At 37.9% G+C, this 25,094-nt stretch overlaps 3 protein-coding genes across 4 annotated transcripts; 1 reads left to right on the forward strand and 2 right to left on the reverse strand.

Moving 5' to 3' along the window:
* Nucleotides 1–989: 989 nt before the first annotated feature.
* LOC134745956 (serine/threonine-protein kinase 40-like) lies at nucleotides 990–13,657 on the reverse strand. Its single transcript, XM_063680106.1, has 8 exons — nucleotides 12,910–13,657; nucleotides 8,779–9,039; nucleotides 7,902–8,034; nucleotides 6,949–7,129; nucleotides 6,429–6,522; nucleotides 5,142–5,318; nucleotides 4,730–4,924; nucleotides 990–4,136 (listed from the first exon to the last, which is right to left on the reverse strand). Exons 1-8 carry the CDS (start codon nucleotides 13,384–13,386, stop codon nucleotides 3,741–3,743), a joined length of 1,914 nt encoding a protein of 637 aa, XP_063536176.1. The 5' UTR covers nucleotides 13,387–13,657; the 3' UTR covers nucleotides 990–3,740.
* Nucleotides 13,658–13,748: 91 nt separating this feature from the next.
* LOC134745738 (AFG3-like protein 2) lies at nucleotides 13,749–16,534 on the forward strand. The gene is made up of 2 exons (XM_063679820.1): nucleotides 13,749–15,364; nucleotides 15,574–16,534. Exons 1-2 carry the CDS (start codon nucleotides 13,909–13,911, stop codon nucleotides 16,455–16,457), a joined length of 2,340 nt encoding a protein of 779 aa, XP_063535890.1. The 5' UTR covers nucleotides 13,749–13,908; the 3' UTR covers nucleotides 16,458–16,534.
* A 2,135-nt stretch (nucleotides 16,535–18,669) lies between these two features.
* Nucleotides 18,670–23,266, reverse strand: LOC134741367 (transcription initiation factor TFIID subunit 3-like). Of its 2 annotated transcripts, none has more exons than XM_063674135.1 (2): nucleotides 23,192–23,266; nucleotides 18,670–22,883 (listed from the first exon to the last, which is right to left on the reverse strand). In XM_063674135.1, exon 2 carries the CDS (start codon nucleotides 22,861–22,863, stop codon nucleotides 19,300–19,302), a length of 3,564 nt encoding a protein of 1,187 aa, XP_063530205.1. In that variant the 5' UTR covers nucleotides 22,864–22,883; nucleotides 23,192–23,266; the 3' UTR covers nucleotides 18,670–19,299. The 2 variants fall into 2 exon arrangements, with proteins under 2 accessions (XP_063530205.1, XP_063530197.1); XM_063674127.1 differs by having other exon boundaries at nucleotides 23,038–23,254.
* Between the last annotated feature and the right edge of the window lie 1,828 nt (nucleotides 23,267–25,094).

A 25,094-nucleotide genomic window follows, 5' to 3' on the forward strand; every position in this document is an offset into this window, starting at 1 on the left:
GGCCAAACTGTGCCGACGACTTACGGTTTTTTTGCGTACATATTACACTTAAAAAGTAAACGTAAAAAGTGCAAACTTGAGGCGGGCAGACTTATTTTTTATTTATATATGATTTGTAAGTACGTGTTGGAGCTTGAAAGACATAAAGAATATCTTAATTAAATTAAAAACACAAAAGATATCTACTCATAGTGCATCATAACATTTATAAAGCGGCGACAGCGGCATCAAATTAAATAGGTAGATTGTAGGTAAATAGGTTGAGTTGGTAGTAGTGTAGTAGCGATTGGACCGGTGTAACAATGGTTCACAATGGCAAGTTCGAGTCTTGCCGGAGGTGGTGAATTTTCCAATTTTCCTTTAATTTAAAAAAAATGTAGTATCGCTCACAGACATAATTTCTGCTTGATAACAATTAGGTAGAGATAGGCATAGTTCCCATTTAGGGATTAAGGGGTGGAAAAGGCCAGGAATCGGAAACGGTTACCATTATACCGAGTAGGAAATTAATCGATTGTTCGGGCGTTAAAGCCCGACGCCGGCAAGTGGCTCAAAGTTCGAGTCCCAGTTCAGTCTGAGTACAAGTTCGAGTGAGTTCGAGCGAGTCCGGGTACGGGTACTTAAAGTTGGAATCCGATTTCAAGGCAGAGTTAATACATTTCCCCGTACCGTAAAATTAAACCGGTTAAAATTTCAATTTGACTGGTTACTGCTGCCAGGATTACAGTCTGGCAAAAAAGAGCAGAAATTAAAAAGTGGCAACACTGTAGTGTCGTCCCGTTTTTCTTAGATTAATTTGAAAGGGACGACACTACAGTGTTGCCACTTTTTAATTTCTACTCTTTTTTGCCAGACTGTAACTTTGATAATAATAAAAAGTCAATCATTTTGACAGCCAATTTAATTGGTTCGCCGAGGTTCGCCGTCACTCACTGTATGAAGACACTATAAAGTAAAGGACAGTTAACAGAATAACAAAATTTAACTACTTACAACATAAACCATTTTATTTGTACAAGTACACATGTAATAGATGATTAATTCGTATTTTTAATCTAAAAAATATACATATACATAAAACAACATGCAGCCTTCTTCAACAAGCAATTCCTATTGTGACACTTTCCCATAGGCTGTAAAATGTCCACTAAATAATATCCTACATTATCAAGCAAAAGTTAGCTTGTGCAATAGGCCTGTATAACGCCATTATTTATGACGCTTTCATATGAATGCCACTTTTCCTTTAAAACAACACACTTTCCGACGTCTACAAGACATAGTCAGGGGGGTGTCACTGCGCAGTTTAGGTATATTTGGCCGGCGCACCGCCCGGGCAGGTGTATGGCAGTGGGCTGCCGCTCGGCTCGCACGATAGTCGTGTCACGTGCTCACGTGGCGCTCGCGCAAAATTGAAAAATTTGAAAATACGCAATGGCTTCGAAACCTAAATCGCGATTTAATCTGTATAAAAGATAATGTTCTGTTTACGGATGTCTGAATAAACGGAAGAACCAAGAAGCAGAAAGAAACATTTTTTAAAAATTCCGGACTATATTGACCGACATATTTTCAAAGGAATAAGTACTTATGTGGCATACCTACTTCCGTGAGAATCAGACATACTATCTCCGGCTAAAAATTTTTATGTTTACAGAATCAACGTTTGTAATTCCTACATATTTATCTTAAAAATAATAAATCAGTAGGTATAGGTACAAAAACTTGTCAAGTGACAACCCCGTGCCGACACTCGCAGCTCTGTCATAAAACTGCGGCGCGCAAAGAAGATTCACGGTTCGTGCGCGGTTATAAGTTTCAATTTTGCTTGCAGGCGGCGAGTGTAGGTATAATTTTATACCTAAATCTGGCTTTTGTGAAGGAGTGAATTTTCTGTACGGTAGTACTATTAGTTATTCTGTGACATAGTTGCGTTTGTCGAGTGACAATGATAAGGCAAAAGACCAGTACCTTTCTACGTATCAAACGGTGTCGAAGACGTGTGGTTAACAGTGCCAAGCGACGAACGTAAATTCTGTAACAGAACTGTTATCTGTTAACCTATGTTAGTCTTTAGTTTTTCAGCTCAGTTCAAAAACTAAAGACTATGGCAGATATCAGTGTGTGTCTTAAGGCCGTTCCATCGGTTTGCCGCTGTCTTTGTCACATTTCGCAAGAAAGAACGGGAAAGAACATACGCGCCAAGTGTCAATTTTGATCGAATTTTGTCGGTTTTTATTTATTTTAAGAACGTTACCTTACAATATCGAAATTCTAAAGCTATGAAATTACTATTTATGTTAAGATTGTTTTATCTTCTTTTTTTGTTTATAGTATCACATAATAAATAACCGAGTAAAGTAGGATTAAAAGTCCGAGTTAGAGGTTACTTTGGGAATTAATTGTATCGAGCGAAGTGTCATAATTCGTGTATCGGAAGCTATGTTGTTAAAGATAATATAGTCAAGAACTACATATATTTTTTCCACGTCTACGAATATCAACGCCTCTTAGAAAAACATGATCATATAAGGAGATTTTTCGCCTTCTGGCTCAGGGAACCGCCTTAAAAGAGAAAACCGTTATCCTAGCTACGTCGTAGAGTAGGACTATCATATATTATACTGAAAAACTTAATGTTAAGTTTTATAATTATAATACATTGTAATTTGGCAAACTTAAATGTTTAATGTATGTAATATAAACACGGACGAACCATATTAAGTAATAAAAACTTTGCATTGCTAAAACATTACTTGTCGGATCCTAAAATAGATTAAAATACCCGATAAACATAATAAATATGTTAACTATAACATAAAAATGAATATAAAAGTAACTAGTACTTTGTAGGATTAGATAAAGCGTATTATATCAATCCCTTTCATTCCGATATGGTTGGAATGTACATATTTGCAGTTATTTGAAATGGGGAAAGCAACTCTCGAAATGGCATTCCCAACGATGAGTACTAAAACAAACCAAATGTGTATATGGCAAGAAGTAATTTTAATTAATTTTTGCGAAAGGTACTTAATGGTTGGTCCTGGAATGCTCCGTAATGGGAATCCACCGTTTACTGAAAAACTCAAAAACTCAAAGGTTGTGGACTAAAGCTATGTGGAAGGGAAGATAACTTATCGTATGAAATCTAGACGAGCGCTATCTACAATTGGCTTTTATCAACAATCCTCATTTGTCAAAATGTATAACTGCATCTTTATCACTCGACAACTGCAAAAGCGGAAGAATGAAGATATCTGTTGATAAATTTTGACAAGTCGATAACACGGTTACCGTTGCGACTTCGTATACCCAGTGGTAGAATTTACATAGGTCCTTCACATGGGCTTCAAACATTATGCTACAAAAAGAATATGATACGATATTCAACGAGACAATCTATAACAAACATGACAGACTTAGTGTGTAATTACTTATTTTACATATTTTCAAAATGTTCATCGGATTATTTAAAACTTGCATACTTAAGACAATTTGAGAACTATTTTTACATATAACACTCATTTGAGGCCCAACATGCACATAATTATAAAATTGGCTAAAACAGGAATACTATTTCTGAGCGTTTATCGTTTAAGTATATGTAATACCTACACTAACATATTAATATCCAATCTGTAACAGACCCACTACCAACACTGCACGTAATTGCACAGTTTGAGTAAAATAAGTAAAAACATCAATTAAGCTCAAACTCCTATAGGCAGTTTTTTTTTTTAATTATAATCAAACTCGTTATTGTCAGCAGGAGGTCTCGGGTTATTCATAACAGACTCTAAATTCACCGTATGCACCGGCGGCGGATTCAGGATCCTGTTTGCGGTGTGGTGTGGCAATCGGGCCAGTTCCAGAAGCGGTAATCTTAGAACATAGTCTTGGTCTAGTGATCTATCAAATTGCAGCCTGGATCTTTCAGACCACGGGATTACCCGAAAGTCGGTGGAAGTACCCGAAGTAGACTGTCCAGAGGTGCTGGCGACTATAGGGTTGAGCCGGGGGATTCTTTGGGCTAAAGCTCGGAGCCTGGAGTTCTCTGGCCGAGGTTCAGGGACGAAGTTTTGCCGAGGCGGTTCAGTGCGCTCTCGAGATTGATTGTTCGTGAACATGTGTTGGTACCTGTAAAAAATTGTTTTAAATATAATCCGGACTGACAGTAAATAAAATAAGTTGATTGTTATTCTTACTTAAATGTTTGAAGTGCCGCAAGTGGTCGCTAAATGGCATCTGCTTTGATAACATTTTTAACATTAATCCTTGAAGCAAAGATATATGTAACTCCGTATAAGATACGTAAAGTCTAAGGAAAAAACGTCCCTCGGAAATAAAGAAAAAGTTATACTCGAATAGATGGTGCCACCGTTTGATATTTAACAATTTTAACACATATCAACGAAAGAACATGGGTCAAAGTCATATGGCCCTCCAAAAAATGAAAAATAAAAATAAAACAATATTTATCCACATAAATATACATTTTTTTGATATTTTTATACATTTTCATTTTTAGTTTTAATCGTGTCTTGATAGTTGGTAGTAAATTTACTGTGACTACATAATTTATTATGACAGTAACTCTCTATACACTCTATTCTCCTTGCTTGAAGTAAACTGTTCAATTATCATTACCATTCCTCATTAGAGCAGCAAGTAACGGAACTGAATTTTTTTGATGTATCTAACAACAATTGATCGTTTATGTAAGTAGGTACCTGGCAATTTCCGAGTGGTTGAGAGGCCTCGCGTCCCGGCCTATCCGCTGCACGGTGATGTGGCGCTGGCCCTGCGCGGGCGCCGCCACGTCGCCGGGCTGCGTGTGGGCGTGGCCGCTCGCCGGACTCGAGCTTGGGAAGTTCAGAGCTAGGAAGTCCGGTAGGGGGACGCAGTATACGCCGACATCCTCCTGAAATTTGTGGAAAGCTACTTTTTATTGTCACTCGTTGGCAATGTTGGCATGGTTACATTTAGAGATGCCACTATGACGTGTCCGCCCTGTGACCAATTCATACTCGTAGAAAGTTGATTCACAAGAACTGGCAAGTTGTACTAAACTGTCAAAGTTTTCGTATAAAATCTTCGCCAGCTTTCGTGAATCAATCTTTACAGTATACTGTACTCACACTGGCAGTCTGCACTCTCTCCGCACTGTCCGGCACCGGAGTGAGCGCCTTACTCTCTTCAGGTGTCTCCTTTGCCTTGTCTTCCTCGAGCACCACCTCGGGCACGACTTGCAGGTCGTCGGGGACGCTCGGCACTATCACCGAGCTGGCTATGATGCTCGATAGCTGGTCTAGCACCTGGAGAATGTTATAATGTGTAGTATTTACTTCATTCTTGATATACATACTTAGTTTAGAATATGAGGCCTGGAGAACAACCTGGAGAATATTATTGTTTGTAATACTGGCTTCATTCCTGCATATCCGTATTTATTTTAGAATATTTGGCATGGTGGGTTGGAAGTTCTATTGGCAATGACCTTGCATTTTTGCCACAGGCTGACACTATTGACTCCTCGGGTACAAAAAAAGGGGAGAAGTTCAGCTAACTATAGAAGGTGTATAAAATCAAAGAAAAATCGTGCCTGCGATGTTGATAGTTAAACTAGATGGCTCTATACGGCATGGTTTATGTTTTGCGGTAACTGAATTGTCGAACGTCAACTTATGACAATCAAGTTACCGCATAATGTGCGGGGCCATGTCGTACAGTACATCTACTTCTGCCGTCAAATTCTACTAACGACATTTTCTTAGACTTTACACCTCATCTACTTTTTCTAGACAAACCTATTTGAATTTATTTCGCAATCAAGTACAATAATCATTAAACTAAAAATACATGTCAGCACTTAAAATCAAAAACAAACACGTAAGTACATAAAAGACAATCAAAGACACTAAAAGTAACTAATAGTACATTACGATACAAGTGCGAAAAATAGGAAATTTGCAACGAGTGGCGATAAATTAAAACACGACCGAAGGGACTGTTTTAAGTCGACACGAGTTGCGAATTACCTATTCGCACATGTATCGTACAACGTTTTACAGTACATATGGCCCTTTAAATTTTCGACATAGTTGCGTAATGAGCTTATTATCGCACTAGTGCGGTAAAGTAACACCATATGTACTGTAAAAGATAATTACATTACTAACATACTGTCATAGTATAAGTAGGTTGATTGTAGCCGACGATTGCAGCCACAGGTGGAGAGGAGTTTATTGCGTCGTCTACAGTTGATAGTATAAGTAGGAACTTACACTATCAACCCCATTTCGACCCCCACCCAGCTCAAAAGTACTATTTACTAAGTACTTTACTTTGGTACTACGAAAGGTCCGTGAATAAAAACATATGTTCTTAGCAAGATTGCGTTGAAAGGAAATATTTCCTGTTCTTACCTCATCTGCCAGCAGTCTGTGTTTCGGGTCTTTCACCAGCAACCTCTGGATTAGAAAGACGGTGCTGTCCGAAACTTGAACAGAGTTACCATCGCTGCAATAGTTAAGTTTTATTTAATGTAAAAATACTTAATACACGATTGCAAAAGATAAAAAATTTGAAATTACACAATTCTCACCATAATTGTGCAATTTTAATCTGCTGTGGCGTAAACTAACAAAGGCTAAACTGGCATTGCTTCTATATCAATCTTTAGAATATCATATGTGGTATTTCGTATAAAAAGGGAACTTATTGTCGATGGCGCTTACGCCATTACAAACGATGCTCCGATATAAATACAATGCCGCGCGACGCTATGCGGCGTAAGCGCCATCGACAATAAGGTCCCTTTTCATAGAAAATGCCCCATATTACCTATTGCATCAATAACATTTGACAACTAACTGACACTTGCTTGTTTCGCCACACCATTTAAGCGCATAAAAAGAACCATATTTGGTCTTAACCAAAACTTACGGCGGTATATTATAACTGGCCGCCTGTATCCTACTAAACAGCTGCGCGAGGCTCGTGTCGCAGAATGGAAACTGGCCATACAACATGGTGTACAGCACAACCCCCAACGCCCACATGTCTGATGGCTTGCCAAGGTATGGCTTGCACATTAGAACATCTGGTGAGATGTAGGCTGGGGACCCTGAAATGAGAAAACTTGTATAAAATATTTGACGCGTTTTAAATAATATGTTGTAATGTAAACTCATGAGTAATGTGACATGCCTAGACTAGACTTAATAGAAGCCGTTTCCGCAGAACAGCGAGCATGCCAAACGAAAAATATATATACTTTTTTTCTTAAGTATGAATGAATAGAGTAAAGCCTGTCACAGACGTAGGTATAATATATATTAAGTAATATACCGTAAAATACCGAAATATATATTATACCTGCGTGTTTGGACTCTGTCAACTAGTACGTAAAAACACTGATTTAAATTAGTACGTAAAAAGTCTTTGAAGATTCACATTCTGCATTTATACTAAAAAAAAAGAGACATTTTTTGTTTGGTATGCTTACTGTTTTCACGAATTTACTTTTATGCTTGGGACAGTTGCATATTAATCATATTATGCAAGGACACTAAGTGAGGGCACCATCTGTCTATTGTATATCACCACTTAGATGGTTGGCAGTCCTCAACTGTGCGTTTCTCCAGAAACTTCCTGCCTTGCACAGCTAAACTGTGGATTGAACTGTCGCCTACGCTATTAACGGACCAATACTACCTTCCAACCTTCAAGAGCGTATAGTACACCCATCTTAAATTCCGGCAACGTACTTACAACCCTTCTGGAGTTACAGGCGTCCATAGATAGATAGATAAGACATTTATTTGATAGACTACGCAGACTGCTTGTTTGCCACAGACATAGTATAAAAAAATGTAAGACAAAGAAGATAAAAATACCTCTTTGATCTTTTAACAAGTCCCTGTCACTGCCCAGGTGAGTCCCAAGGCAGAAGTTTGTGATGGTGATGCGGCCAGTTCTCTGGTTCAACACAATGTTCCCCAACTTCAGATCCCGGTGCACAACATTTCTCTGTAATATTGAAAAGTACAAAATATTTTGAAATATGTCTCACGATAGTTTAAGTGCGATTAAAAAGTACATTTCAAGCCACACTAACAAATATATTGTTTTCCATTTTCTGACTGATTAATTGGTTTTGGTAAGTTTCACTAAAATATTGGTGATGGCAGGGGTGCGAAACTCCTAGCATCGGGAGCAATTATTAGGGTTGGCACATCTTGACGTCCCTTTGCGTGCACGACCACAGATAAGATATTGACTTGAATTTTGGCAACCCTAAATAGCCGAAAGGGATAGTGCCATATATTAGAAAGGGACAGCATGATTCGACCCTGAATCGCTGTCAAACATCGGTTTTGTAGGAAGTTTCCTTTCTGTACGTACGGAAGTACTATTATTTATTCTGTGGTGATGGGACAGAGAGAAACAATTACTGCTTACTAAATAATTATGGTAAATAAACAATTAGGTTAAGAATAGATTCATCCTTTCTTATTACCTAACTGTGGAAGGAAGAGTTACTTGGAATTGGAGAAGATGCCCAGATGCTAATATACCAAACTCCTTCAGTTTTAATATAGACAAAGGGCAGACCAATAATACTGAAATTAATAGCCTCGCATCACAAACTGTCTGTGATAACTACACCTAAACTATAACCCCTTCTGACTACTAGTCACAAATTAAATTTTAAAACATTTTAGGCATTCAGTATTCAGTAATTTTTTCAACAAAAAAAGTATTTAAATTTACCTTATGCATATTAGCAACAACCCTCACAATATCATAGAAGATCAACAGCGCCTCCTTCTCTGGTACCTTCTTGACTTTTGTAACGTATTGCTGGAGATTGATGAGCTCACTACCTTTCTCACTAAACTGGTGAGCATTTACACAGTCAAGTACTAGAAAGAGCCGCTCCCGGACACGCCCAGTGTAGATACGGCCAGATCCACTGCCTTTGTATGCTCGGTTAGATCCAAAATAACTGGGAGCTTCCTCTAAAGCGTAATCCTGGAAAAATAAATTTGATGTTTGCAATATGCTCAAAAACAGTATCATTTACCTAGCCAAAATTGTATTGTTTAACACAATTTAAATTTAGTTTCAATATAAGCCTAAAACAGCAGCAGCAACATAGTCTAACAGAAAATACCGGCCAAGTGCGAGTTGGACTCGCGTTCCAAGGGTTCAGTACATTACATTACACAATTTTTAACAATGTATTTTTTTATGTGAAACATGAGTGTAATGTCTTTCAAAACCCGTAGGGGTCGGATCAAAAATTAGGTAATTAAGACCGAAGTGCGCGCTTGCACCTCCTTAATAAAATAATTTGATTTGTTTCCAAACTAGTTTATAGATGGCAGCACCAGTCTCTCTCGCTACAACGTAAATCCGTAAGGAGTTCGTTTAGGAGGTGCAAGCGCGCACTGCTTGCCCTTAGAGCTGGTCAAAGACGCCTAGTCTTACTAAGATGGCATATAGTCGAGAAATTCGGACGGGCACCGCCGTGGCGGGGTGGCCTAGGGGTTCATGGCGTTAGCCACGATAGCTAAAGACGCCGGTTCGAATCCGGCCTTCACCACTGGAGGGCTTTCGTCACTTTTTCTTTAATATATGACATCTATTACAGTTTTTAATTTATATATAGTAGTATGACTACTTAAAAAAAAAAACAAATCAAAATATTTAATAAAATAATTTGATTTGTTCCCAAACTTGTTCATAGATGGCAGCACCAGTCTCTCTCGCTACAACGTAAATCCGTAAGGAGTTCGTTTAGGAGGTGCAAGCGCGCACTGCTTGCCCTTAGAGCTGGTCAAAGACGCCTAGTCTTACTAAGATGGCATATAGTCGAGAAATTCGGACGGGCACCGCCGTGGCGGGGTGGCCTAGGGGTTCATGACGTTAGCCGCGATAGCTAAAGACGCCGGTTCGAATCCGGCCTTCACCACTGGAGGGCTTCGTCACTTTTTCTTTAATATATGACATCTATTACAGTTTTTAATTCATTTGTTTATGTTAGATTTCCGTCTTTCAAATTTCAACTTAATTGTAGTACTATGCCTTATGGGAAACTGTCGAAGAGATAGTTCAGATCCGGAAACCGCTACCAAATTTTAGTGTGTTGTTGGGCATGGTACTGGGTCTCCAAAACTGCCGGGAGACAGCGGCGCCGACCATCTACTTCAGCGGAATGACGTCATCAAAATGGCTCCCGCCTCGTTGCGAATATTACATATTGCACCCCTACTATGCATTGCACATACACGTGTGAAAGCCAATTAAATGTTCCATATTTCACTAATACACTATGTACCAAAATATACAATAGTTTAAGAGAAATTTGAAAATAAATAAAAATGATGAAAAAAAAATTCGATTATTGGGGTTTTTCAACCAAACCAAAAGTCGGACGTTAAAGCAATGTACTACAAAATTAAAGCTGATATCTCAAGCCATACAATGATATCAAAATAATCAAAATCAGACCAAAAATGTGAAAATTATGCATCAAAATGTAGGTATTTGCTAGTACAAATGCATTAAAGTTAAAAAAATCGAAATTGGTCATTTTCAGGATAATTCGCATAAGCTTCTAGTATGTTATTAGCAATATAAAAAGGATCATAAAACTGCTGGGAGACAATCTCTATAGTGCCTGAGTAACAAACAATGGCGTCATACATGTGACCGCTGCCGAAATTTGCAAAATCTAAATTATAACTATACCATGAGTCATACATACAAGTGTGCTATATCAAACGAAAGGTTATTAAATATATTATGATTCATTAATACATTATTTATAAAAACAATTTTAGGAGCTACAAACAAAGAAAAACCACTTTTTTTGAAAAAAGTTCGTGTATATATATTTTATAGCTCAACTAAAAACGTTATAACAATGTTGCGTCTAATATAAAAGAAACCAGTTATTTAACTATACGTCACAGGTTAAATTTTTAATTTCTGATAAAAACTGTGGAAGTTGTACCAAAAAAACTAAAGCGCGTCACCAATTCTACCTTAATGCGCTCATATTATGCAAATAATAGTTCTAATTATGGGGTATTAAATGAAAGAACATTACATAAAATACATGAAAACGACATTTTGGAGTGGAATCATAATTTATAAAATGAATTTGAAAAAAAAAAATTAAAAAAAAAATTGACAGAAGCAAGTACAAAATAGGTGTTGAAGTCCCTGACTTCTGAGCTAAGTAAAAAAACCTGTTACAGAAGTCAGAGTCCTCTCCCAGACAATAGAAATAGGCAGAATTTGCTGTCTACATGTAATGTATTCTTTACATGGAACTACTGAACTGATTTTGATAAATGAGGCGTCAAATCATTCGCCTTTGTAGCCCAGGTGCACAAAACTTAAATTTTAACCGACTTTCAAAGGAGGAGATTAGGTACGAAACGAAACCGTTGTTTTGCTTATTTATCAAATAAATTCAATTTATAAATTATAATTCTAGTCCAAAATATTGTTTTCATGTGTTTCATGTAATGTTCTTTCATTTAATACCCTAAAAATTTAAGCTGTGACGTATAGTTGAATAACTGGTTTCTTTTATATTAGACGCAATATTGTTATAACGTTTTTAGTTGAGCTATAAAATATACATACACAAACTTTTCTCAAAAAAAGTGGTTTTCCTTTGTTTGTAGCTCCTAAAATATACATTGTTTTTATAAATAATGTATTAACGAATCATAATATATTTAATAACCTTTCGTTTGATATAGCACACGTGTATGTATGACTCATGGTATAGTTATAATTTAGATTTTGCAAATTTCGGCAGCGGTCACATGTATGACGCCATAATTTGTTACTCAGGCACTATAGAGATTGTCTCCCAGCAGTTTTATGATCCTTTTTATATTGCTAATAACATACTAGAAGCTTATGCGAATTATCCTGAAAATGACCAATTTCGATTTTTTTAACTTTAATGCATTTGTTCTAGCAAATACCTACATTTTGATGCATAATTTTCAAATTTTTGGTCTGATTTTGATTATTTTGATATCATTGTATGGCTTGAGACATCAGCTTTAATTTTGTAGTACATTGCTTTAACGTCCAACTTTTGGTTTGGTTGAAAAACCCAAATGATGGAAATATTTTTTTCATCATTTTTATTTCGTTTTAAATTTCTCTTAAACAATTGTATATTTTGGTACATAGTGTATTAATGAAATATATAATATTTTATTGGCTTTCGTTTAATACCCCACACGTGTATGTGCAATGCATAGTTTGGGTGCAAAATGCAATATTCGCAACGAGGCGGGAGTCATTTTGATGACGTCATTCCGCTAAAGTAGATGGCCGGCGCCGCTGTCTCCCGGAAGTTTTGGAGACCCAGTACCATGCCCAACAACATACTAAAATTTGGTAGCGGTTTCCGGACCTGAACTATATTCCCATAAGGTAGTGCACTATTGGTCCAGTAGGTTTGGAGACAATGGGCTGTGACAGACAGACAGACAGACGCACGAGTGATCCTATAAGGGTTCCGTTTTTTTCCCTTTTGAGGTAAGGAACCCTAAAAAAAAGATATGTGCAGATTGACAAATTTAAAAAAGTTACAAATATGAAATAAGTTTGAGAAAATTCCCTAAAAAACAGATAACATGCCAAATACCAAATAATTACTGATAAATTTGGCCCATCTCTAGTTATAGGTTGCTGCTAGCAAAAAGCAAAGTTGTAAATATACAGACTACAAGATTGCATTATACTACTGCCTACTGCCTAATCATTTTTTTTTTTGTATTGTTAGCTTATTAATGGTGCAACAACAGAATTAATATAAATGGGTTTTACTGTACTGGTTTTACTTTTTAGTGGTTTTATTTTTACCTTAAATAGTCCATGGTGATGTATCACTCCATCTTGATCCTTCAATAGTGACAATAAAGAATACTCAGTGTGCAGTAACATCTTCCCCTGCCTGTCATCCTGTGTCTCAGCCTGATCCTCATGGCGTAAAGTCAAAATTTTTATTTGATAAAAATCATCAGTCTTTTCTTTTCTAGCCAAACATTGAACTATACTTTTCACAGGACTCGGACCCAGTTTAGGCCCTAAAAGATACGGTCCAGCCTTACGAACCCGTTTCTCTGGCACAGGAGTGCCAGAGGCTGGGACATCACTAATATTATATGAAAGTTTATTCTTCTTTGGCACACTGGTCCTAGGACTTTTCTGGCAGTTTGTTAATGGTTTGTCGTACATGGACAATCGAGCGATCTTTGGACATGGCTGTAATAAAAACGGCCGTGGCCTCTTTCCAGGGTTTGGTGCATTCGAACTGCCTTCGGATTTATCTTGATCCATAATGACAATACCTGCGTTTATTTTTACTGAGTTCACTTACTTTACCCACTTTATGTAAGGAAATTGATGAACTAATATCATTAATCTGTACATACACTATTAAAACACATATCACTTCATTCATTTACCTGTTAGCAATAGCAGAAAAGTAAAATTAGTAAACCATATTATTTACTTCATATTTCTGCGAAAATGAAATGTCTGATTTGTGTTTAGAAATGTTAAAATTATTTCATTTCAATACAATTTCTGAACTTAAAGCTGCAATACACGTTCACAAAGTACGGTTTTATCCATTTCATCTATTAATTAAAGAATACCGATACGATGTCTCGTTTTCTCGCCCTAGAAGTCAGTGCTGCACCGAACCGTAAATAAACTGACAAGAAATTTCTAACCGTGTTTGTCATAAGTCGTCTCACACAAATAATTGTTATGACGTTATTCTCAGTTAATTTTCAATAGTATTGTGAAATATAAATCATCATTAATCATTGTAAATAGTCATTTCTATATATCAGCATGTGGAAAGGGCTCAGGTTAACCCAAACTCAGTTATCAAAATTGCAATTCAATGGCCATAAAATTCAACCAGTCAGCGTTGCGGCACTGGATTCCGTTCTGAACCAGTGGTACAGATTTTGTCAGAAACCTCCTAAGGGCTTTGAAAAATATTTCCAACCTGGAACAAGTCAAAAGCAGCAGAAAAAGCCGGACAAAGATGACAGCCCAGCGCCGTCAAAAAGCTCACCCCCGCCATCCAGACCAAGCTCATCAAGAGATGACAAATGGAATATGAACATGTTTTCAAACACAGGCCCTGGTAGTGGTGGCGGTCGCGGCTCCTACGAAGGTGGCGACAGGGAAAAATGGATCATGTTCGGTGCAATAGGTGTCGTAACCTTACTCGCCTCGATAGCCTACTTCGAACTTAGATATAGAGAAATAAGTTGGAGAGATTTCGTTAATCAGTATCTAAATAAAGGACTTGTGGAAAAGCTTGAGGTGATTAATAAAAAATGGGTGAGAGTGAAGTTACAACCAGGAGCAGCACTCGAGAACAAGGTTATCTGGTTTGCTATCGGCAGTGTGGATTCCTTTGAGAGAAACTTGGAAAACGCACAAATTGAAATGAATGTTGATCCACCAAATTTTATTTCTGTCATTTATAAAACCGAAGTGGAAGCATCTAGTTTAACTGGCATGTTGCCTACTCTGCTCATAATTGGGTTCTTAATTTACATGATGCGCCGCTCGGCCGACATGATGGGCCGTGGAGGCCGCAAAGGTGGTGGCCTCTTTGGAGGAGTGATGGAATCAACTGCTAAACTAATAAATCCAACTGACATCGGTGTAAAATTCCAAGATGTTGCTGGCTGTGAGGAAGCCAAGATTGAGATAATGGAGTTTGTCAATTTTCTCAAGAACCCTCAGCAGTACCTAGATTTGGGAGCCAAGATACCCAAAGGTGCTCTGCTGACTGGGCCCCCAGGCACTGGTAAAACTCTGCTGGCTAAAGCAACTGCTGGGGAAGCAAATGTCCCATTCCTCACAGTTTCTGGATCTGAGTTCCTGGAGATGTTTGTTGGTGTTGGTCCTTCCAGAGTTAGAGACATGTTTTCAATGGCTCGTAAACATGCTCCTTGCATTCTATTCATTGATGAAATTGATGCAGTCGGTAGAAAGAGGGGTGGACGCAGCTTTGGAGGCCATTCAGAACAGGAGAACACTCTTAACCAACTGCTAGTAGAAATGGATGGGTTCAACACTACCACTAATGTTGTTGTTCTAGCAGCCACTAACAGGGTCGACATCCTTGATAAAGCCTTGTTGCGACCAGGAAGATTTGACAGACAAATATTTGTACCGGCACCAGATATTAAGGGCAGAGCCTCCATTTTCAAAGTACACCTCCAACCATTAAAGACTACCATAAACAAGGAGAACCTAGCACGAAAAATGGCTGCATTAACTCCAGGTAAATCTAGCTAGTGTTTAAATTGTTTTTTGGAACTAATTTATAATGTAGATGAATCAAAAGAAGCAAAACTCCTTTCCCCTTTATATTTTAAGTAGACAACTCATGTGCAATTTGACTTATGTATCACCCCTAGCAGCAGCATGCTAAAGAACTATCAACAAATTGTTTTAATAATTTAGGAATAATATTTTTGTTATTATTTCCAGGATTCACTGGTGCAGACATAGCAAATGTGTGCAATGAGGCTGCCCTGATAGCTGCCAGAGAGCTGGCGCACAACATCACCCTGAAGAACTTTGAACAAGCTATTGAGAGGGTGGTGGCTGGCATGGAAAAGAAATCTAATGTACTACAGCCGGAAGAAAGAAAGATAGTTGCATACCATGAGGCAGGACATGCTGTTGCCGGTTGGTTCCTGCAGCATGCAGACCCTTTGCTTAAGGTCTCTATCATTCCAAGGGGAAAGGGTCTTGGGTATGCCCAGTATTTGCCAAAAGAACAATACCTTTACAGCAAGGAACAACTGTTTGACAGAATGTGCATGACTCTTGGTGGAAGAGTTAGTGAAGAGCTGTTCTTTGGTAGAATCACCACAGGAGCACAAGATGACTTAAAAAAGATAACTCAGAGTGCCTATGCTCAAATAGTTCACTATGGCATGAACTCTAAAGTTGGTAATGTATCATTTGAAATGCCACAGCCAGGTGAAATGGTCATAGATAAGCCCTATTCAGAGAAAACAGCTGAACTCATTGATGGTGAAGTTAGAGTATTAATTGATTCAGCACATAAGCACACAACAACGTTATTGACTCAGCATAAGGAGAACATCATAAAAGTTGCAGAAAGGTTGCTAAAGCAAGAGATTTTGAGTAGAGATGATATGATTGAGTTACTCGGACCTAGACCTTTCCCGGAAAAGAGCACCTACGAGGAGTTTGTCGAAGGCACAGGATCTTTAGAGGAGGACACCACATTGCCAGAGGGACTTAAAGATTGGAACAAAGACAAACCAACTGTACCAGCCCCAGAAAGTATAAAAGAATCCAAAACGAGTACTAGTACTGCCACTAGTCCAAGTAAAAACTAGGGTGTGATTAATGATTATAGTAGATTGTTGAGTTGTTAGTCAGTTTTATGTGAAATAAATATTTTAACTACCTTTAAGACTTAAAGCTTTTTTTGTTTACAGTCATTGAGATTGTTTTAGTTTTATTTGTTGTAGATGAGTGAATTAAAATCTGAAATTAAGTCAGAATTTATACTTACATTTTTCAAGACAAGTTAAAATTTACTCTAAACTTCTACACAAGCAACATAGCCCATGGGTTAATTTGAATTTAATGCATTTATTTGGCAGTTAATAGAACTACTGACTGATATATTATACATAATAACAGTTATACACTAATAACTTCAAATTTAACTGTACAAAAGATAGATCCCAGTTATCTTATGTCCCGATCCATGATCCCGCAAGTTTAGTAAACCAGTCATATTATTATTTATTACTTACGCTTTTAATAATTTTACAGACATGTACGCACGTTTTATAAAGTAAATAAATTCCAGTCTATTGTTGTTTCACCTTGGTCCCTAAAACCAACGATAATTCGTGGAGGGCTGAAGTCTATTTGGGTATAGTAGATTTTGTCCTATTGGATTGTTGAGCGTACATGAACTGTAGACAGCACAGAATTATTGGCGCCCGCTATTCATTTCAAGCATTAAGTCAAGTTTCCATTCCTAGATTTAAGCCACTAGATTGCAGACCCTGTTATCCGAAATAGAGCCATCGTGAAGCGTAGGGGGCAGCACCTGCTTAGAAGCGTGATTATTTTCGATTCACGAGATGACAGACCCTTCAACACGCACGGTCTCTATATGAAGTTAGAGGGGGGTTGGGACTTACATGCCTACATTAAATTTGTGTAATGGCTCCTCTACACCATTGGCCATGATGGGCAATTGCAGGTGATCCCGATCGTGTGGAGGGTTTAATGGCCTACAGTGGCCCATGATCGGTTGATGCATTACCTTTGATGAAGAATCACCATTCTGTCTGTTTTCAGGCAAACATCAAAGGAAGTGGCGGCCATGATTTCATTGTGCGCGTGCCCACACGATGGAATCGTCGCCCATTCTGTAATGGTCCATCATTGTCGATGGTATAGAGGAGCTATAATATACATATAGTTTTGAATAATTTATGAATGCATTTACAGGGACTTCTTTCATAGGTACCTACTGCATTTTCCAAGGGCGTCGCTAGAGAGCAGCTATATAGACTCGGTACAAATCAAATCTTGAGTATAGTGAGTGTCTAACTAAGCTCAAGATTCTAAATTACCTCAAATTTACAGAACACCATAGTAACATTGTTACCTGATGGTAACTAATGATAGAACTTTCGGAGAAACAACGTACACTGTTTCAATGGAATTTCAACTTTCATCAAAACAAAGCACCTTTTCTTGTCTCATAAAATTATCAAACAAATGAAATTTAACCCAATTAAAAATACAACTAAATTTAATCTTCCCTAGTAATAAATTTATTTATTCATTTATTTGTATGGTGGGCGGCACGAGGATAATCTAGAACATTTTTGGAATATGAGATTTTCACACGCAATCAATTAGGTAATTAACGCCATCTAACTATAACAATGATGATTTTCGCTACGTTGTATCAAAGATAACCTGATGCCTTTTCTATTTACTATTAACCATCAATGATGTTCTTCCTGTCTTTAAGTGGCGTCATCTACTAACAAAGTTAGTGAAACGAACAGTTGCATTTGTTTACACAACATTTCGATTTAGTCTGTTTGTATTCATGTATTGTTTAATTGTCTCTTTCCTCTTTTGTCATAATCTTCCCGCTTGTGTGGAGTTAGCTAAAGCGACATCAAAGGTACCAATTCCAGAATCACGTTTAAGGACAACTAGGAAATAGTAATGATGGGATAAGTAAAATTTTGCAAACGAGGTCTATAGATTCACTACAGCCGCAGGCCTCTGAGGATCCTGACTGAGGAATTTTACTGGAACTAATTTTTTCATACTATACTGAACTGTCACTCCATACATGAGAACATGAGAACTTAAGACCAACAGCGCCCTCTTGACAATGATCATATATTACTGGTCAGGCTTTAGTGACATAATTTAAAAAAAAAGCTACAAGTCCCGTGGGAGTAAAATTGACTTTAGCTAATTACTGCGCAAGTTTGATGAAAATTAATAAGAATTTAAAGCCTTTAAAGGGAAAGAAGGTGCAGTTCAAATAATTCACCACAATTTCGGGTACCAATATATTTAATTGGCCACTGGCTAAAATCAAAATTTACATTGCCTCCCTCTCCAAGTACCTAATTACTGATGATGCTGTACATAAAAATCGGAGGAACAACTTTAACAAAAAAAAAAACAGGGTTATATTAAAATTATAATATGAAAATATTATTCAAATATTGACTGAAAATACATCCAGCCTTTATCTGTTTATTTAAATATTCACTACATTACATACTTTATACATCACCAATTTCTTAAGTAAATTCAGTTTTTGTACAATATAAAAAGAATCTTATATTATCATCTATGTTTATTACACGCGAGAAGTGTATAACACGCCCGCTCGGCGCTTTATCCGAGAGACGGCTGTTAAGAGAAATCGTAACAAAATATTAAAGTTATGGTAATTATTACGAGTTACTACACTATTTTTATGTTCAACATTTTATGTTAAAATTTTCAATTATCATCTATACTTATACTATCCTATCAATTAAAATTATAAATGATGAAAACATTTTTCTCATGATATCATTCAACAATAATCCATTAACAATTCACATTCCAATTGCTCATTTACTACCAAACTGAAAAAAAATTATACCTAATCTCAGTAACAATGCAAGGTCCGTATCAATTACAGTCTCTGATTTTGTCTCCTTTCGGTTTACGGCCGCGTTTCTTGCCGGAGGCAACACCCGCAAGCACCATGGCCTCTCGTTTCGCAAGGCACGACTTGCAGAACCAGTCCTCCGTCGCACCCGGCTCCTCCGTGATGCCCACGCACACCCAGTGGTACCAGCCATCGCAGCCGTCGCAGCCTATCATTGGTGAGCCATTGTCGGGTCGTCCGCAAGCCGGACAGACCCAGATTTTGTTCCCTTGCTCGTCCATGTAGAACGGCGTCGGTAACGGCCCGCTAGGCAGCTTATCTATCGACATCGGCGGAGCAGGCGTAGCCTCCTTCGACGCAGAAGCTCCCTCGTCGTCGAGTTCCTCATGACCCTTCTTTGACAATGGCTTGAACAGTATTCGCTTATACTTTGTGTGACTCGAGGGGGGCCGATTTTTCCGCGCGGGGGAGCTGCTGGATGGCGGCGGCGACCCCGGACCGTCTACTTCGCTGAGGTGGTTGTGCTTCGATTGCTTCTGCTTTGGTGGTCCTGTCACGAGCGCTGATATTTGCGCAAGCTCCGGAGACCGACTGTGTTCCCGCGAAACTGGCTCCTCTTTGAGAGGTGAGCTTTCTTCGTCCTCCTTTTTAACCACCGGTTTGATGTTAAGTTTGAAAATGTCGGGAGAGCTCGGCGGCATGGGTGAATTCGAGTTAGATGAATTGAGCTTTAGAGTCAGTTTAGGTACCAAGCCGTCGGCAGTCTTTTCTTTTTTCTTTTCTTTTTTAATTTTTTCTTTACCCTCCTGTCTCTCCTCTTTATCCTTTTTCTTTTCGCTTTTATCCTTTATTTTGTCCTTTTTATCTTTCTTTTTCTTAATTTTAATACCATCTTTATCTTTCTTTTCTTTTTTATGTGACTTGTCCTTTTTCTTTTCCGATTTCTCAAAGGTTCGTTCTTGCGAAACCTCAGGAACAACACTGCATGGTGTTTCTATTGGTCTTGGCCGCGGCCGCGGCTCTGGCTCCAGCGGCGGCGCCGGTGCCGGCACGGGTGAGGCAACTCGCGCAGGCGGTGGGGGCTCTCTCGGCGGCTCTTGCCTCACCGGATCTACTTTAGGAGGATTTAGCTCTATCGTAATATCAGGTTGTATAGGGGGCATTTTATACATATTAGACTTGTGTTCTTTATGTGATTTTGTTTTATGTTTCTGAAGAATATTTGGAATGGTTGGTGACTTGTGCTTATCGTGTCTCTCCTTGTCACGAGACATTGGAGACTTATGCGTACTTCTATCTTCGTCGTTGTCTACAGGAATTACTTCTAAGCTAGGACGCCGCAACATGGGAGGAATCTTACTCGAAGAAGAACGCGAGGAGTGGGGGAAATTGCCCAAGGGCATGAGCGGATTCATGCCAGGGCCAAGAGCACCAGGCAGAAAACCAGGTCCAGGAATTAAACCTGGACCTCCGCGACCTAAAAATGCGTTATGTAGTAATCCTGGGGGTGGCAAACCCCTTAAGGCTGGGTTATTAGCTAATGCGAGAAAATCACCACCCGGTATGAGGTTAGAGTTTGGTATTAACCCTGGGCCAGGCATCAAGCCCCTACCTGAATGCATTGCTGGAAAGAATGGAAACCCAGAATGCATTTGTGGCAATTTTGAATCATTCTTTGGCCTACTCGATTTTGGTAATTTCATATTGCTTAATTTCATTTTCTGCTTCTCTGCTCTAGCCATTTCATATGCTAACTGCTGTTGTTGTTTCTTTATTAATTTTGCTTCTAGTTTTGCTGCTTTTTCAGCAGCCTTATCTTTTTTTTCTTTGTGTTTCTTTTCCTTTTTATTAATTTTAGGACTGACACTAGCTACATCTTTGGGATATGGTGCTTGAAGGGATTTATTAATTGATAAACCTGGACGCAGATCTAGAGGTGTAAATCTGTGACCCATTGGACTTGCTTCCATTGAATCATCATCAATGCTAATCACTTCATTAGCTCTAAGGTCCATATCTTTAGACAAATCTAATGCACTACTATCATTATTGTTCACAATTGCATTTTCAGATTTAACCCTAACATTTTCATGGATAACACTTTCACTTGGGTTATCATGTGCAGAATTCTGCACCTTTGAGATCATACTTTCAGACTGTGTTTTATCAGTAACAACCTCTGGAGCGTTTTTATCTTCTTTAGATTTGTTCGATATTCTTTTAAAAATATTGGTTTTTGATCTGTCAGGTTGGGAAGCCAATTTTTCTTCCTCATCAATGACTTCTTTTTTAATGTCTACATCACGTAAGAAAGTATTTGATATTGGCTGTTTGTGGGTTGGCATAGAACTTGAAACAAGGGGTGATTTATGAATGGGTATTTTCCTTGGTACTGGAATTGCCTCTTCACCTGCTACGAAATGTTTGTTGACTACTGGTGGTGGTGGCGGAGGAATGTCAATTGGTTCCTCTTTTATGACTGGTCGGACAGGCTCCACAACAGGGGCAGGCATTGGTGGTGGCAGCAACAGTCTTGGGCTAGGGCTTGGGCTGGGACTTGGACTGTGCAGCAGAGGAGGTGGCTTATGAGGCAGTGCCACTCTCGGCGCTGGCATTGTCACATGATTATGATGTGTTGGATGGACATCTTTACTTTTGATTGGGTATCCAGGAGGATATTTATCTGATTTACTACTATCTCTAGTTTTACTACTCTCACCTTTATGAGTCTTGTCTTTCCTTTTACTTTTCATAATTTTTCCATTTAACTGTTTATTTTTCTTAGACTTTTTATCAGCTTTTTCCAGTGTTGGTGGTTTTGCAATATTTGAATGATGTGAGTTTGTTTTATTTTTGTCATAGTGTTTCTCTGAAATAACAGTGGGAGGCCTGGCTTCTGGAAGTTTACCTTCTCTAGCTGGGGATAGGAAGCCTGACATAGTCATCATGACACTGCTGATTTCTCTTGTCCGCTCTTCCTCATCCATCCGTAATCTTGGCCTTTTACTGTTAGGTAATGAGACAGGGTCAATTGGTCTTTTGAAAATATCTTTAGACTTCTTTGGACTATCTGTGACTGATATTTCCGGGCTGGTGCATGTTGTACTAGAAGTTTCAACTGTGTCAATACCATTTTGACGGATTTCAATGGTGTCTGCGACAATAGGGGTATCTCGTTCTTTTTCAGGGTACATGGGAGGAAGATGTTCATGAACATGCATTGGCCTAGTGACGACTTCATGGCTGCCAGGTTTCAAAAAATTCAAATTAGAATCTTTTGGTCTCGGGAATTTCTCAACAGGGACTGGTGGTGGCACAGGTGGAACACTGCGCGTATACTCTGCTAATTCGGGCAAATGTACGTTTAGATCACGAAATACTAATCCTAGGTCATGTAAATTTGGTTCAGTCCTATTAAATTGCTCAGCATATCTGTTGGCTTGTGTCCCAAGTGTATGGATGTACTTTTCAAGCACATGCATCAGAATATCCAGTGGTTGTGAGTTTATACCATTCCAACCAATAGTTTGGCATATTTGCGCAACATTCCTTCGCAGTATCTCACGGGCGTACGCCTCTGACATTATGACACCAACAAAGTTATCTGGAACAAGTTAAAATACCGGATTTATTAAAACAAATGACACGTACGTAATCAACAAATAAATAAACAACAGCATTTTTCGTTTTATATCACATATATTATCATGTTACACACGGCAGAAGGGCTAAAACAGCAATTCTCAGGACTCCAGTACCTGCAAGTGTCTAGTAGTACAGAGATGAGATTGCGAATGAACGTAAACTTGAAGTTTGGGACACACATGTATGCAGTACTACAATCTTCAATAGTTACGGATAATTTATAAAAACACTTAAATGGATTACAAAGCAAAATAATGAAGTGTTTACGTAAAAACTTCTCAGCATTCTAAAAACACAGTACCCCGTGCGCCATGATTGCATTTTGGGTTGTCAATGTTTGGTGTTGCTAGTGCAAATTATAAAAATGGCGGTCTCATTGCAACGCGTTCAGTGATGAAAAAAATATTTTCTTTAAGGCGTCTACACACCTTTGCGATATATCAGCCCAATATCAGCCTAACAGAGACAATGAGTCAATTAGGCCCCATTAGCACGAGAGCTTTAAAAGCGTCGCGTTAAAACCCGACGTTGGCGTTTTTTACCGTTTCTAACATTTGTGTTCAAAGACAGACAAAGACAAAGCATTAATTGCGAACATATTAAGTACATAATAGGCTATTTGACAACATTAAAAATATATAACGAATTGCTGTCATCCTGAAAGATAATAAACTAATAAAGTATATTTCACCATATTTGAATGTAAATTATGTTTATTTTTTGAAAAATAAACGAAAGAAAATTTCATATTTTTTGAAATTCCATCAGGGACGTGAACGCTCTGTGATTGATCAACGCTCGGATGACGTCACACGCGGGTAAACATTCTTGATTGTCTTGACTGTTTTAACTGTTTTATTTGTATTTAGTTAATTAGTTATTGTTCCACATTTTTCTGATATATTCCGATTTATTCGTATATCTAGTGGCACAATATTCATAAGAATCTCAAAATGGAGCCGAAATATGTGAAAGCTGATAGCGGGAACCCACCAGACATAGACGCATTCATGGTTGCATTTTTCTTTAAAGATAATCCGGATTACTATGCTGCGGAACTTAGAAATGTAAAAACAGCTGTTGTGATTATACGTATAAATTGTTTATTTACGAACATTTCGATTTCGTTCATGGTTGCATTTTTCTTTAAAGATAATCCGGATTACTATGCTGCGGAACTTAGAAATGTAAAAACAGCTGTTGTGATTATACGTAGAAATTGTTTATTTACGAACATTTCGATTTCGATGATACGAATACGACGACGATATATATATAGAATACGATGACGAGAATAGTATCTCCATACTGCACTTTAGTTTGGAAGAAAAAGTATGCTAATAACTACCTACTGATGCTGAAAGAGCTATGTTATGAGGTTATGTAGTAATACATTAAATACCTAGATCTTGTTTCGTTAAATACAACAAAATCCGCTGCTTTATTTACCATATTTATTAACAGTTAAATATTACTTACATCGAAGTGGTCTTCACACATAAAAACATTTGTATGCGCTAAAATGCTCAGAAAACTATGGTGTAACATGGAGGAGGCCTACGTCCAAAAATGGACAAACCCACATAAAATACTAGTTAGTAAAACTTAGTTTTAATTTCTTTTCTCTGTAACTTTTTAAAAATAATATGTATGTAAACTAAATTTTTTGTAACACTTATACTTGGGAAATAAAGGCTTTTATTATTATTATTATTATTATTATTAAAATGCTCTTTGGGTCTCTTCGCGCTAGTTTTAACCACGTTTTTCTTTTTTTGGGATTCGTGGGAATGGAAACAAACGATTTGTCTGGATTTTTGATAGTCGTACTTGAACATTGCGGCACTATACACCATTTATATACCATTTTACAGTGAAATAATGAATTCAATGCACATAAACCATAAGATAACTAAGGTCATTGATTGAGTTTACTTGCGCGTGACGTCACACGTGTCACGTAATTAGCCCCTTTGGCGTTTAAGGCGCGTTCAAAATAAATAAACTTTAACATTGTTTTTTTTTTTATATTTAATACAGGAAATTTCACGGAAATATCAATGTAGTGTAATTATTAAGTCATAAACAATAAATTGAAACCATTTTCAAAAATTAGTTAAACAGCCTATATGGACCCTGATTTTTAAGCATATGAATGCTTAAAAATAAC

The sequence above is a fragment of the Cydia strobilella genome, chromosome 1 (assembly GCF_947568885.1).
Source record: "Cydia strobilella chromosome 1, ilCydStro3.1, whole genome shotgun sequence".
NCBI classification, from domain to species: Eukaryota; Metazoa; Arthropoda; class Insecta; order Lepidoptera; family Tortricidae; genus Cydia; species Cydia strobilella.